The sequence below is a fragment of the Peromyscus californicus genome, unplaced genomic scaffold (genome assembly GCF_007827085.1).
Source record: "Peromyscus californicus insignis strain IS unplaced genomic scaffold, ASM782708v3 Scaffold_9__1_contigs__length_137607984, whole genome shotgun sequence".
Taxonomy (NCBI): Eukaryota; Metazoa; Chordata; class Mammalia; order Rodentia; family Cricetidae; genus Peromyscus; species Peromyscus californicus.
Window position 1 is genome coordinate 61,894,820 of NW_026294617.1, and position 12,996 is coordinate 61,907,815.

The 12,996-nt window shown below is 39.9% G+C and overlaps 1 protein-coding gene across 2 annotated transcripts in view; it reads left to right on the top strand.

Moving 5' to 3' along the window:
- Map9 (microtubule associated protein 9) overlaps positions 1 to 12,330 on the top strand; it is a 30,376-nt gene extending 18,046 nt beyond the window's left edge. For both annotated transcript variants that reach the window (XM_052730718.1, XM_052730719.1), the window contains exons 9-14: positions 220 to 388; positions 1,109 to 1,198; positions 2,372 to 2,533; positions 2,664 to 2,809; positions 2,979 to 3,111; positions 8,218 to 12,330. In XM_052730718.1, coding sequence (XP_052586678.1) covers positions 220 to 388; positions 1,109 to 1,198; positions 2,372 to 2,533; positions 2,664 to 2,809; positions 2,979 to 3,111; positions 8,218 to 8,340 — 823 coding nt within the window. In that variant the 3' untranslated portion in view covers positions 8,341 to 12,330. The remainder of the gene's footprint in view (positions 1 to 219; positions 389 to 1,108; positions 1,199 to 2,371; positions 2,534 to 2,663; positions 2,810 to 2,978; positions 3,112 to 8,217) is intronic.
- The last annotated feature ends 666 nt before the right edge of the window (positions 12,331 to 12,996 follow it).

Genomic DNA, 12,996 nt, shown 5'->3' on the forward strand with positions numbered 1-12,996 from the left:
TCATTTTGATTGTTTGAGACAGGGTCCCACACTTAACCCAGGGTAGCTTGGAACCTACTGTGTATATCAGGCTGGCCTTGAACTCATGTCACAGCCTCCTGAGTGTGGGATTATAGGTGTGAGGTATCACACCTGGTTTTAGAATGTAGTTTTAAAGATAATAACTGTATATCTGACAGCTCTATCTCACTTGCTCTTGGTCCATTTGGAACTTTCCAGGCTTATGACCTCTGAATTTGTAAAGAAATCTGGCCCCACAAGGAGAAGTCCATCTGCAGCTACCCCTTCTCACTATTTAGGGTCTTTGAAAGTCTTGGACAAGAAGCCATCACGGAAACAGAGCCTAGAGCCAGATAAAGCTGATCACATAAGGGCAGCTGTTTATCAGGTAAAATGGAAACTATTTCTTAAAAAAGAATTGATCATTTCCATAGGCCTGCTTATCAATTAATAACTCAACCGTCTAAAATGATAACTCATTACTCACTGTCACTGGGAAAGCTTTTTTTTTTTAGAAGTGTGTGCACAATCCTAAGGGTTTTTCTGAATTATTTGCTGCCATGTTTTGTTTAAAATATAAAAATAATGTTTTTAAGGAAATAGAAGATACTGTTATAATTTATAGAAATTTAGCAAAAGCCACTTTGTTGTAAATCTACATGCATTTTATCGTGTTTCTTCTAAAAGTTTATGCTGTTCATGATCAAATATTTTAAGCTTTTTCTTGAGACAGACTAAGATTTTCCTACTTTTTTCCCCACAATTTCAAGAAAGATCTTTTTTGTTGTGTTAAGCAGAATATAATCTCCTTTGGAAAATTTTACACTTGAATTTCAGTATAAAATGTTGACATATTTAGCCATTATATGAAATCATTGAGGTCTTACAATACAAGAAAGATAATACACAGAAGATTTTTTTTTGACAGCAATATTCATCTTTAAGTTTTACAGTATCACTGGAAAAAGAATACTATTTTAGATAAAATACATAAATTTCTTGATTTCTTTTTAAAACTTTGAACAAATATTTCAAAAGTAGATAAAAATTCTATGTCATTTGGACACCTTATAGTATCATATAACCTTTTTTTTTTTTAATTTCACAGGAGTGGTTAGAAAAGAAAAATGTGTATTTACATGAAATGCACAGAATAAAAAGAATTGAAAGTGAAAACTTAAGGATCCAAAATGAACAGGTATCATAAAAGAAAGAATTTTATGTCAGTAAAAGATCTCTGGATATTTGATGTTACCAAATCAACTGCTTTGAAGTGGTAAAAGTGTACATGAAAGAACTGATTTCTGATTTCATTTTGGGTTCAATTTAACTTTTACATAAAAACACATACACTTTAAGTGTCATATGAATGGGCTAGACACAGCAGGGCTGACTATTAACTTAGTGTTTGTGTGACCCCCAAATTCAGTCTTAGAAATTGACATTGATTAGAGTAAGGAAGGGACTTCGTCAGTATACACGGCTTGCATTTTCCTCCTGTCTTCCTTGCCGACCGCTGCTATGGCTCCTGACCCACATTTACCTTCGCTGCATGAGACTTGTCCAGCCCTTCCTGTGATTTCACTCTGAGAGCCCACAGTGTTCTCAGATCTTTCTTCTCTTCCCACTTCATTGGATCGATCCACACTAAAGTAGGTCGACAGGGAAATAGTCCAGAAAAGAGCACCCCGGGGCCAGTCAGTTCTTTGGGTGGCTCCAGGGGCTGTGCCTGTGAGCTCCTTTGTGCCCTTGTACTGCTGTGTGGGACCTGGGGTACTTTGGCTTCTGAATTATGTCACCTCCATGGTGCAATCTATGTCTTCTAAATATTGGCCTTAACGGGCTTAGAGAATAAGTTTGTAACATAGCTGCAGTACTGCCCCTACATGTTTTACAGTGTGATTCCTTTATTTGACATTTGGTATATGATCATGTCATAGGAATGTCATGCTTTCCCATCAAAACGGGGTTCAACCCAAACACCTGTACCCACTATATGCCTTAGGAAACTTAACTTGCTTTAAAATCTTTCATCACTTTTTTACTAAACATTTTACAGTACCAGTTAGCCTGTTGTAGTTCATTTTGAGAACATTTTTTTAGCATACTTCCAAAGTCAATAGATGCTTCTTGCTAATGAATACAAAATTGATCAACACCTGATAAGTGCTTTGACATTCTAAAAGGCAGTCAATAATTTTTGTAGATCAACTTGTCCAAGTAATTCTTAAATAAATTACCTGCTTTGTAACTTCTTTGTATGGCAACTGTTGGGAGATTAAAGACAAATACATATTTGTGTATCTGTGTCTAGGCCTGGACTTGTGTCTAGCCACATATATGTATGCCACTTTTTTTTCAATCAAAATAGAAAAGAGCTGCTAAGAGAGAGGAAGCATTAGCATCATTTGAGGCCTGGAAGGCTATGAAAGAAAAGGAAGCAAAGAAAATAGCTGCAAAAAAGAGGCTGGAGGAAAAGAACAAGAAGAAAACGGAAGAAGAGAATGCCGTGAGGAAAGGCGAGGCCCTGCAGGTGAGTGCCCCAGGCCCTGACTCTGACTGGAGTTGTGCGCCACACTTGTGCTTGAATGAAGGATCCACTGTGCTTTTACTGACCCCAGAAAAGTCGTGGCAAGTAAGAAAACCACTCTGAACTCTTTTAGGCGTTTGAAAAATGGAAAGAGAAGAAGCTGGAATACCTGAAAGAGAAGACCAGGAAGGAGAAAGAATATGAAAGAGCAAAGAAACAGAAAGAAGAAGAAACGGTTGCTGAGAAAAAGAAAGACAGTTTAACTGCTTTTGAGAAATGGTAATCCTGCATGATGCGCAGTTCGGTGGTTTCAAGCTAATACTTGAGGCTTTCCTAGGACCTCCTGCTTACAGGTCTACTCAATCTCATTGCTTCCAAAGCTACATTAGGACATCTCTAGTGTAATAGTCTCCTTTAACTTCCCAGTGTTTCATGTTCTCCTACACAGGAGCGAGAAAAAGGAAGCTCTTCTCAAGCAAAAGGAAAAGGAGAAAATAAACGAGAGAAGAAAGGAAGAGCTAAAGAGAGCGGAGAAGAAAGACAAAGACAAGCAAGCCATCAGTGAATATGAAAAGTGGCTGGTAGGTGTTGTGTGCAATGAACTTCCTTTTAAACTGGCTCTTTATTCCTTTTCTGCTTCTCATTCCCACTCTGTTCTACCTGGAGACTGCCTTGCTGAGCCCAGCCTTCTGCAGATCAGATGCCCCCAGGGCCTCTCTTCTGTCCAGGCTTCTGAGGTTGACCGAAGCATCTGAGCTTGTTCCAGGTGTCATGTTCTAGGGCTGCATCCCCGCCTCAGTCCCTTCCCATTGTGCCCATTCTTCCTTCTGTGCTTCTTGCCTCTGACGTCCTAGAAGGCAGGCAGGTGCACTGAGGGTGCCGAGGCTTCTAGGCGGAATCAGTCATTGCGTGCTGTAGCACTGACACTGAAGGTGAGGAACTTACTCCATTTCTTAGACTCTTTTGCTGTTGCTGATGATCCGGGGAAAGGGGTCTTATTTAGACACTGTCCAATGAAAGAATCAACACTGAAGTTGGAAGGTACAATATCCAGCTGCCCTTTACTATAGGGTTGAGTAATAAATATTTGGTTTTAATTTACATATGTTAACAGGTTACTTCTGGGACTGTCAAGCAAAATATAATCTTCTATTTTAAAACAAATACTCATTTTGTTAATTTTGAATAAATAACACCCATAAATATTGTACTTTGTGCAAGAAGATGACATCTTATGAATAGTTCATTTCTCCACAATCCTTTTAGCAGGTTTTTTTTTTTAATCTGACTTAACTGGATTCATCCCAATCTGCCATCTTAAAAACATCATTGAGAGTATTTTTTGATTTGCATACCTCAGCCTGAACTTGAGCGTGTTTTCACTTATAAATATGTGTTAATAATGGATATTCTGTAAATTCTCCCTTCAGAGATGCACACATTTTTCTGTTGGATTGTCTCTGTCATACTGATTTCTAAAAGCCTCTTTAGGAGGGAATTCCTCTATAATTTCTAATAGAAGATGCAATTTTTGCACCCACTCTGTTCTTGCTTTCCCAACTTTGTTACTAGTGTCTCAGGCCGTGCCTAAGACAATAAATCCACTTCATTTTGGATTTCTGTCTTTTCTGTTGGTCTCTGAGTTTCAAACCTAGGTGAAAAGCCCTTCCCCATAGTTGGAGCTGCTGGGTCTCTTTCATTCATTTACGACTCCAATATCTCACTGTCTTAGCATTTTCTCTGCCTTCAAGTTATTTTCTTACATTATGAGAAATTTGATTCAACTTAACTTTCCCAGGATGTATATTTTACAAACCAGCACATCTTTTCCTGATGGTTTAGAGCTCATCTTTACGATAGATCCCTGTATTTGGGGTTCTGTTTCTTGACCTTGTGCCTCATTGCTCAGTCTCATTATACATGTAATTTCTCTAGTACCGGTCAGTTTCCTTACGAGGCTTCACGTGTCATGTGTGGATCTACATGCTTCCCCATCACAGTTCCTCTTTCACAGTGTTTCTCGCTGTGCTTCCCTGTTTTTCATATACATTTTAGAATTAGCACTTCCTTGAGCACATAAGACCAAGTTAAACTCCTTAAAAGTGGTCCATTATACAACATTGAGATGTAAAGTGAATAATCATGTAGGACCAACCTAAGGAACTCTGTAGAACTCTCCTGCAGGCCAAGACTTGAGGAAATGCAGCACAAAGCTCTTGAGTAGGAATGACCTTCAAATGGTGATATAAAGACGTCCATTCTGTCTGAGTCAGCAGAGTCCTGATTGGGAAAAACCAGCATCATTTGTCGTTGTGTGTAGAACAGTGTGTTGGCATGTTCCCGTGCTCATCAGTCCATTCCTCAAAGTCTTGACAACTAGCACACTGCCTCGTGCTTCCCAGAGCAGGATCAGATCCCACGCTGGTGACTCACTCTCCATTTTCCCCATTTGTTACTTGACACTCTCTGCTTGTGGAAGAAAGTGTGGTGAAAGGGGGGGAGGGAAGGAAGGAGCCCAGATGCCCACAACTGACTGAACACCTCTCTAAATTCTTGTAGTTGTTTTGATGGTGACATTGTTGATTCCTGGTACCTGATAGTGAGGGGGATGGCTGTCTACTTCTACTCCTGGCTTTTCAGCATCCTCCTAGTAAGGCCACACTTGTCTCAGGTTTTCTCTTAGAAGGTAGGTTGGAGGAAAAGAAGCATGGCTGGATCAAGTGAACTAAAGACAGCTTTTCCTTTGGAATGTTCTAAATCATCCCCCTTTGCTTCAGTAGGAGCATCAAGCATTCAGACCCTCTCATGGAACAAGGCTATGAATATTAAGACCTCTCCTCACTTCTCTTGCCTTATGAATATGGTCTACGAATGGAAGTCTTACATTGTCATACTGTTTGCGGGACACTTCCCAATCTTCATATATACTGATGAATGATGCAGACAGCCAGCATCCACTCTGGTGTCTCCCCAAGCCGTCAGCCTACAGCGACAGGCTTGTCTAAGGGTCTCATGGCAACAGCTGCTTTTCTGACAATGTGAGGAAACCACATCCAGAAGGAGCTTCAAATCTTTTGTTCTTAGCAGAGAAACAGAAACAGAGACAATCCAAGTTTCAGGATGGAAGAGCAAGTGCTGTTCAGACACTAAGTGAAATGTGTCTAGATGAGTATGTAGATTTTGTATTAACCCCTAAATGGACATTTATTCAAAAGAAGTGTAAATGAGAAGAGGCTCGAATTCACCTGCTGTAATAATGTAGAAACATGAAAGATACCACTTCAACAATAATAGGAAATGCCACTAATCCTCTATTCGAACAATAAAATAGAAATATATCATGCTTCCCCTCTGTGAAGCTGCATTCTTTCTATCTCCTTGAATTATCTGCCTCATGTGTCATAGAAATTAATTAGAAATAAAAACAAAGTAATGAAATCTCTACTCAGCATCCCCTTCCAGCTCTGATCGCTCATATTCTGCTTTTCTTAATTTCGGGGATTCTTCACTTTTTCCAGCGCCCTCCACCCTTGCCCTGTCCCTGTCTCCAGCACAACCAAAGCCAAGCTAGAAAAGTTCTGGGTTTTACCAAGCCACCTGATACCACAATGCTTGGTTCACTGTCCCTGTATGATGATAGAGCACACACACACACACACACACACACACACACACACACACACACACACACAAACGTCCTCCTTCTGTGTCCTCCCACTACCCTCCTCCCCTGATTATGTCCCTAGTTGCAGTTTTGCCTGAATTCTGGATGTTACCATGACCACTGTGTGTCCCTTTAGATTGACGTTCCTTTAATCCACTATTCAGTGGGAGCATGTGACCCTTTGATTCTTTGTTTCAGAGAAACTCACCCAATTTTGGATCCTATGGTATTAATTTACTTGTTTCTCACCTGTCTGTTTCAAAAGTTTTCTGGGCAACAGAAACTCTGTGTGTGTGTGTGTGTGTGTGTGTGTGTGTGTGTGTGTGTGTGTGTGTGTGTTTGGATTTGATAAGCACTTTGTGTTTGACCCCAAGTAGAAGCTGAGTGCTTGACATTTGAATGAAGAAACAAAAATCAAGGCTGCCTGGTGCCAGAAGAATGTGAGTTCCATCGACACCTCAGAACCTTTTTATGTAGGAACGTGGTATGTGAGGAGTAGCACGAATTAGAGGTGGCAGCAGAGTGGCTATGGGGTAATTCCTTTGATATTTAGACTCCAAAGCTTTGCTTCACAGCAGAAAAAAAAAATGCCAAAAGGATTAATGCAATAAATAGGAAGTTCTAAGCAATTGACACTGTGTTCTTCCAGTCTCCTGGATCTCACGCGCTTTCTAAACTGTTAAATGCTCAGAATCATCAGGGAATGAAGTGGTGCTATCAAACTGAAAAATCTAAAGCTCAGTGTAGGTGCTAGTGGGCAAGTCAGTTCCTCCAGCTGCTATGAGAATAAATGGTTGTTTGGTGAAATTGAACGTGTGTAAACACTGCCAAAAAAGGTTGGGAGAGGGGAGATGTGATGAGGGAGCTAACACAGAGCCTCGAGAGGTGGGGTTGTGCTCACTGGGGAATCATCTATTGTTAATATTACACAGTTTTCTGTAGTTGAATTATTTCTTAATACATTGTGAAAAAGTTAACACTAAGAATAGTGTAAACAAAGTCACACAAAACATATTTAATTTGAAAATACTCAAACTAATAAATATTAAAAGTACTGTTATCTATTCAGTTAGATAAATCAAATAATTAAATAAAAAAAATCACAGAAAGGGCAACATATTGTTTTAAAATGTGCTCAAGCACAATAAAAAAAAAGTAACAGGTGAGCCTAGATTTTCAACAACCTGGACATCCTGCGTTGCCACAGTCAGACGTCGCTCTTGCAGGTCTCTGGAAATTCGTCCTCTGAAGGGTGCCACTATCTTTTTATAATCATGGTGTTTGGTATGAAACTCCACTCAACGATTTTCGGTTTTAGTTTTTGAAGCGGAGTCTTGTTGTGTAGACAAAGCCAGCCTCCAACTTATGATCCTCCTCTCTCTTAGCCTCCCAAGTGCTGGATTATGTGGGCACCACCGTGCTGCCTCTGATTTCACCTCCTGTCACGTTGTGCAGCCTCCTCTCTCCTAGTCTTCCTCTTCTCCATTTCCTGTCATCATCCTCAATGTCTACTCCAGACAAGGTCTCACTCTGTAGCCCAGGCTGTCTGGAACTCACTCTGTAGCCCAGGCTGGCCTGTGGTCCATGGCAATCCTCCTGCCTGAGCCTCCTGAGTATTGTAAATGTAAGCTTCTATAGCTATTTGGACATTTTTACTGTAACTTTCAACATTTAAAAAAGTGAGGTAAAGTCAGGCATCATCAGTCGGGAGGGGAAGGTAGCGGATTAGAGTCCAAGGTCCTCGTTGACTACACAGTGATTGTGATGCTAGATGAGGCTTGTTGAGTGTCTATCTCAAAAACCAAGCAAGCAAACAAACAAAATGTGACATTAATACCTATTAATAGTAAATTTGTGTATGCAATATTCCCTAGCTACTTTTTCTTCATAACTAATCAAGAAATTGTATATAAAGATCTTATAATGAATTATTTTCTTCCAGCAATCCAATTCAATAACAAGTTCGCATAGTGTATGTAAACTTAAGAGTTTTCTGTTTTTCTTTTATCTTTTTTTCCTTTAGGAAAAGAAAGAAAGGCAGGAAAGAATTGAACGGAAACAAAAGAAGCGTCATTCCTTCCTTGAAAGCGAGACACACCCTCCGTGGAGCCCTCCAAGCAGAACTCTGCCCTCAAAAGTATTTTGACAGTTTTGGTTCTTGATTTATCAGTTCACCAACTTACCCATGGATTTAAAACCATTCATCTTATTATTTCTGGTTAGAAGAATCTATTTTAATTACCTGCAGGAACTTCTGTGGAGCATGAAAGAGATACTTCACAGTTTAATCAGTGGAAGCAGTTATCTGAAGTGTAGATCAGCTGCCTCAGACAAGAAGCCAGTCAGATTGCTGGGACAATCCAGATGCATGAAGCTTTATCATGTCCTAATCATTCCTGAAGTGCAGTGGTCTGTGGTCACTGTCACTGAGTTCTGTGTCCTTTTATAGCATGTTTGATCCCACTGATGGAAGGATGTCATCTAGGTACCACAGTCATAGGAATGATTCAGTCCCTGGAAGCTTGTGCTTCTCCATTGGAGTTTGGGAATTAAGGGTCCCTGGGGAGTATGGACATATTATGTCGTCTAACGTGAGTTTTCAGCTCAGAGCAGCATCTTCGCTGAGCAAGTTAGAATTGCAATCAGCTGAGGCCTCAGAGCTTTAGTCAGTAAAGTCACTTTAGTTAAGAACTTGGCCTTATGGTTTAGTCTCAGTGTGTGTTGCCTATGTGGGGCTTACCTGACAATCGCAGACACCTCTATAATGGGCTCACTTCTGAAATTTTTCTTTCTCAGTTCGATTTCAATTTGCTTATTATTTGCTTAACACCAAAAGCCATCAATTTGTGGTAGTGGTGTCTTATATAGTGGTTGTGAAAATGTCATAGGGGTTCAGGGTCACTATCAAAATTCCTTCTAGACTGAAGGTATGAAGATAAATGAAGACAACTCCCACCTTCTCGAGTGTTTCAGCTTGCATTTAGAGGCAGCTGAATAAGAAAGTAAATTTGGAAAAATATTCAAGAACTTGTACATATTGATTTATTTGACCTCTGCTTCTCCCAGTATCAACTGGTCCCATACCGGCCTGGTCGTCTCCTAAAACAGACCAGTTGTTGGAATGCTGTGGTAGGCAATAATGTAATGCAGAGACAATCGATGGGAAACGTAGCTGCTACTGTTCACTAAGCTCTTACATCATCTCTGCTGTTCCAAGTGGAATTTGTCAGCTTTGTCACAACGATTCAGGGTAGGTGTCATTAGCTTTATTGTGCAGATAAAAATACTGAGGCTTAGAAAGTCCAAATGACTTGCCATACAGCTAACATGTGAGTCGTGGGACCAAAACCCATTGTCTCCCTTGAGACCTTTGTGACCTCAGAGACTGTGGCTGACTTCTGACTTCAACCTTGCAAATGCTTGAGACTCCCAGGGTGTAAATCATTCACTGTTGGTGAGACATGCTCCTTTCTTAGTGCCTCCAGATGCTGGACCTCCTTACTTATGTAAAATGAGGTGAGGATTCATGGGATTTCGGATGTTCATCTTAGTGTCAACAAAGCCAGCAGACTGTAAAACCCAACTATAGGATGTGCACAAAACAGAAGTCATGCACTGCTTTGTAGCATTACAGAGCAGATCAATTCACATGACAGACATCCACAGATGAAGCTAGAAGCCTTTGATACTGCCAGAAGTCGTCACTGAAAGATTATCAGCAGTGTGGGGTATGGGATTTAGGACTGGGATTCGTGTGTTTTCCCATGAACAACCAAGCCTGCCAGAATAGATTCATATAGGCTTCTTGTACTGAAGTAAATAGGTAGAGATAAAAAGGGTTTTGCACATTGTAACGAATGAAAAGGAAGATCAGACAAAGGTGTGGCTCTCCCATGGCCACTTTCTACAGTGTTGAATTTGTTATTGCTGTTAGCTCCTAAATCATGCGAAATGGATGATATAAGTTAACTCATGTGAAGTATTTGGAACATAAGGACTCAGCAAATATTCATTATCATATTTATTTACCACAGTCCCCACTTTATGGACTTGAGATCAGTGTGGGGTGAGCAGGACAGTAGTTATTTGGCATACATTTTTAGCATACAGAAGAACTCAGTCTTCTAGTCCTTCTTTGATGTACCAATCACAGTCAAGTGCTGCCAGGAAAAGAACCCTCTGAGAAGACACCTGAATACTGTTTTTTTTTAAGATTGTTTCTGAAGAGAATTAAGTGACAAGTGAAGATGTACCCAATGGCCCAAAATGTCATTCCCTCAAATATGATTTAGGATGAGTATGTTTATAGAGTAAATAAAAAGTTTTTTTACCAACTTACAACAACCTGTATTCAATCTGTATAGAATTTATCTAGTTCAATAAAATTACCCCTTCTGCTGTAGCAAAAATATAGCAGAGCATTGGACAGTGAGTGAACATCCAGTTCTGTAATATGGCAGTCTGAGTTCCAGAGAGAAGAATCAAACCTGGTAAGATTATCTTAATGTGTTTGCCTGTTTAAGAAATAAGACTTTCTCATATTTCCTTAAAAAGTACCAAATGTTGGTATAGATTCACTTATAATAATGAAAAATAAAACTCTTACATGAAAGTAAGTTCCATAATAACAGCAAAAAGATATCACACATATCAAAAGGAATAAAATGGTACTTTAGATGTGGAAGAGTTAATGTTTCCTTAAGGAATAGGCTAAGAACAACTCAGAGTAATGGTATTCCAGTAGCCTGTATGTATGCATCACTCTAGAAGGTTCACTGGTTTAGATTGTAAAGATAGCTGATGTTTTTACTGTTGCCAAAGTGATACCTCCGAGAAGCTTGGTAGCCACAGTTGGATGCTCCTTGGAGTGATGTAGCTGTTAATCAACCCAGATCAGACTGTTTCTAAGCTGAATAATGTGATGTCCAACACTTTTGCCAACCTCAGATGCCTGGTGTTACCTTATCATTCAGGTCGACAGCGGGCCCTTTGCCTATCTTTCCACAGCTGTGGTAGTCTGCTGAAATGCTCACACAAAGTTTAGTTAGTGGTAGTTGGTTGTGGCTCTCTCCTGTTTCCCTTTTCTGCCCAGCCTTGCAGGAGAACAGCTGTTTGGGTGTTCACACTGCTATTTAAGGTATGAGGAAATAGTGGCGCTTCTTAAATCCTAAGTCATAGCCTAAGATACAATAGAGACAGGAGGTTTCACAAAATAGGGAAAAGTGCATGCTAGTCAAAATCATTCTCAAAAATAAGATAGTACAGGAAATAAATTTGCCTAATTTAATCCTGATTCTTAGTTCGATTGTACTGTTCTAAAAGGCATTTGAAAACCCGTATGTGTCCATTCTACACAAAGCAAATATGTTATTGATTTTCCTCATTCCTAGTTACACTGACTGATAGAATAACGGAATGCTATGTAGGTGATGAACTGGAGACTCAAGCCCTTTTATTTTAAAATGTCATGTGATACTGCTAGTTTGAAATGTTGTGCTACATAGAGTGGTAACTGTGTAAGGGTAACCAGAGTATGTGAAATTCTTGGTGCTGAACTTAGGGTGTCTTTGGGGTTATTGGGGGAGATATATTTAATGCCTGCTCCATAGTAACACATTTTTGTTTCATACTTAATTTATTAAAGTTAGCCATTCGTGGTTTATTTTATTGAGTGTTATAATTTCTTGGCTATACGCCAAGTGTTAATAAATGTGATGTATGTTTATTTCTGAGCTAAAGATAAAATATGCCATGTTGATACATCTTTTATTGGAAATGAATAGTGGACAGGAAGTGATTTTCAATGTAAGACTTGGATATGAAACTGATTTCACTGTTCAGATTGCAAATGTGACAGGTTATTACGTGATTAGAAAACACAGATTAGTGAAGTCAGCACGTTTCCGTTCCTCTGTGATAACTGTAGTTAACCCGGTATTTCCACTCACTTGTCTATTTTCTAGTGAGTACACTTCTGTTCCTGAATGTAAGGGATGAGGGGGGAGCTCCCGCTCTGCTCCTGGGTCTCTGTCTCTCTCCTCTCTCTCTGTCTTCTGTAGTATCTAAGTGTATATACATACATGTATGTGTTTATAATCTGTATTTGATCATTGGAATAAAAATGAGATCAAGCCACCATTTGGTAACTGGATTCTTTTTTTGGTTTTTCGAGACAGGGTTTCTCTGTGTAGCTTTGCGCCTTTCCTGGAACTCGCTTTGGAGACCAGGCTGGCCTTGAACTCACAGAGATCCGCCTGCCTCTGCCTCCCGAGTGCTGGGATTAAAGGCGTGCGCCACCACCGCCCGGCTGGTAACTGGGTTTTTTATTAAACAATCCCTCAAGAACATATTTCCACAGGAACATACCTCTAATGATTTTTATTCTGTTCCTACAATTTATTTCTAGGTAATTTGTCTTTAAAGTGTCATAGTGTGTAGTCAATATCTTTGTAGTAAATATCTATAATAATGACGGTGAACTTCACTGAATCCATATAGTTAAGTAAAAGGTGACAATACTTAAGTATTAGAATGTCAGAAAGCCCCTTGGGCTGGGTAATAGAGGTGTTATACAAAGGCCTCCCCTGGCTGCGGTCCTCATGTGAGGCCCAAGTTATCACAGATCATCTAGGTCATTTGAAACAAGGTCATCAGTACTGCAGATTTAGTATGTCACCTCTCCCTGTATATTAGGTCACCAAGGTTTTTCCTCATCACTGTCGAGTCACATGTGTCATACCTTCAGTGCACACACACACACACACACACACACACACACACACACACACACACATGCCTCATT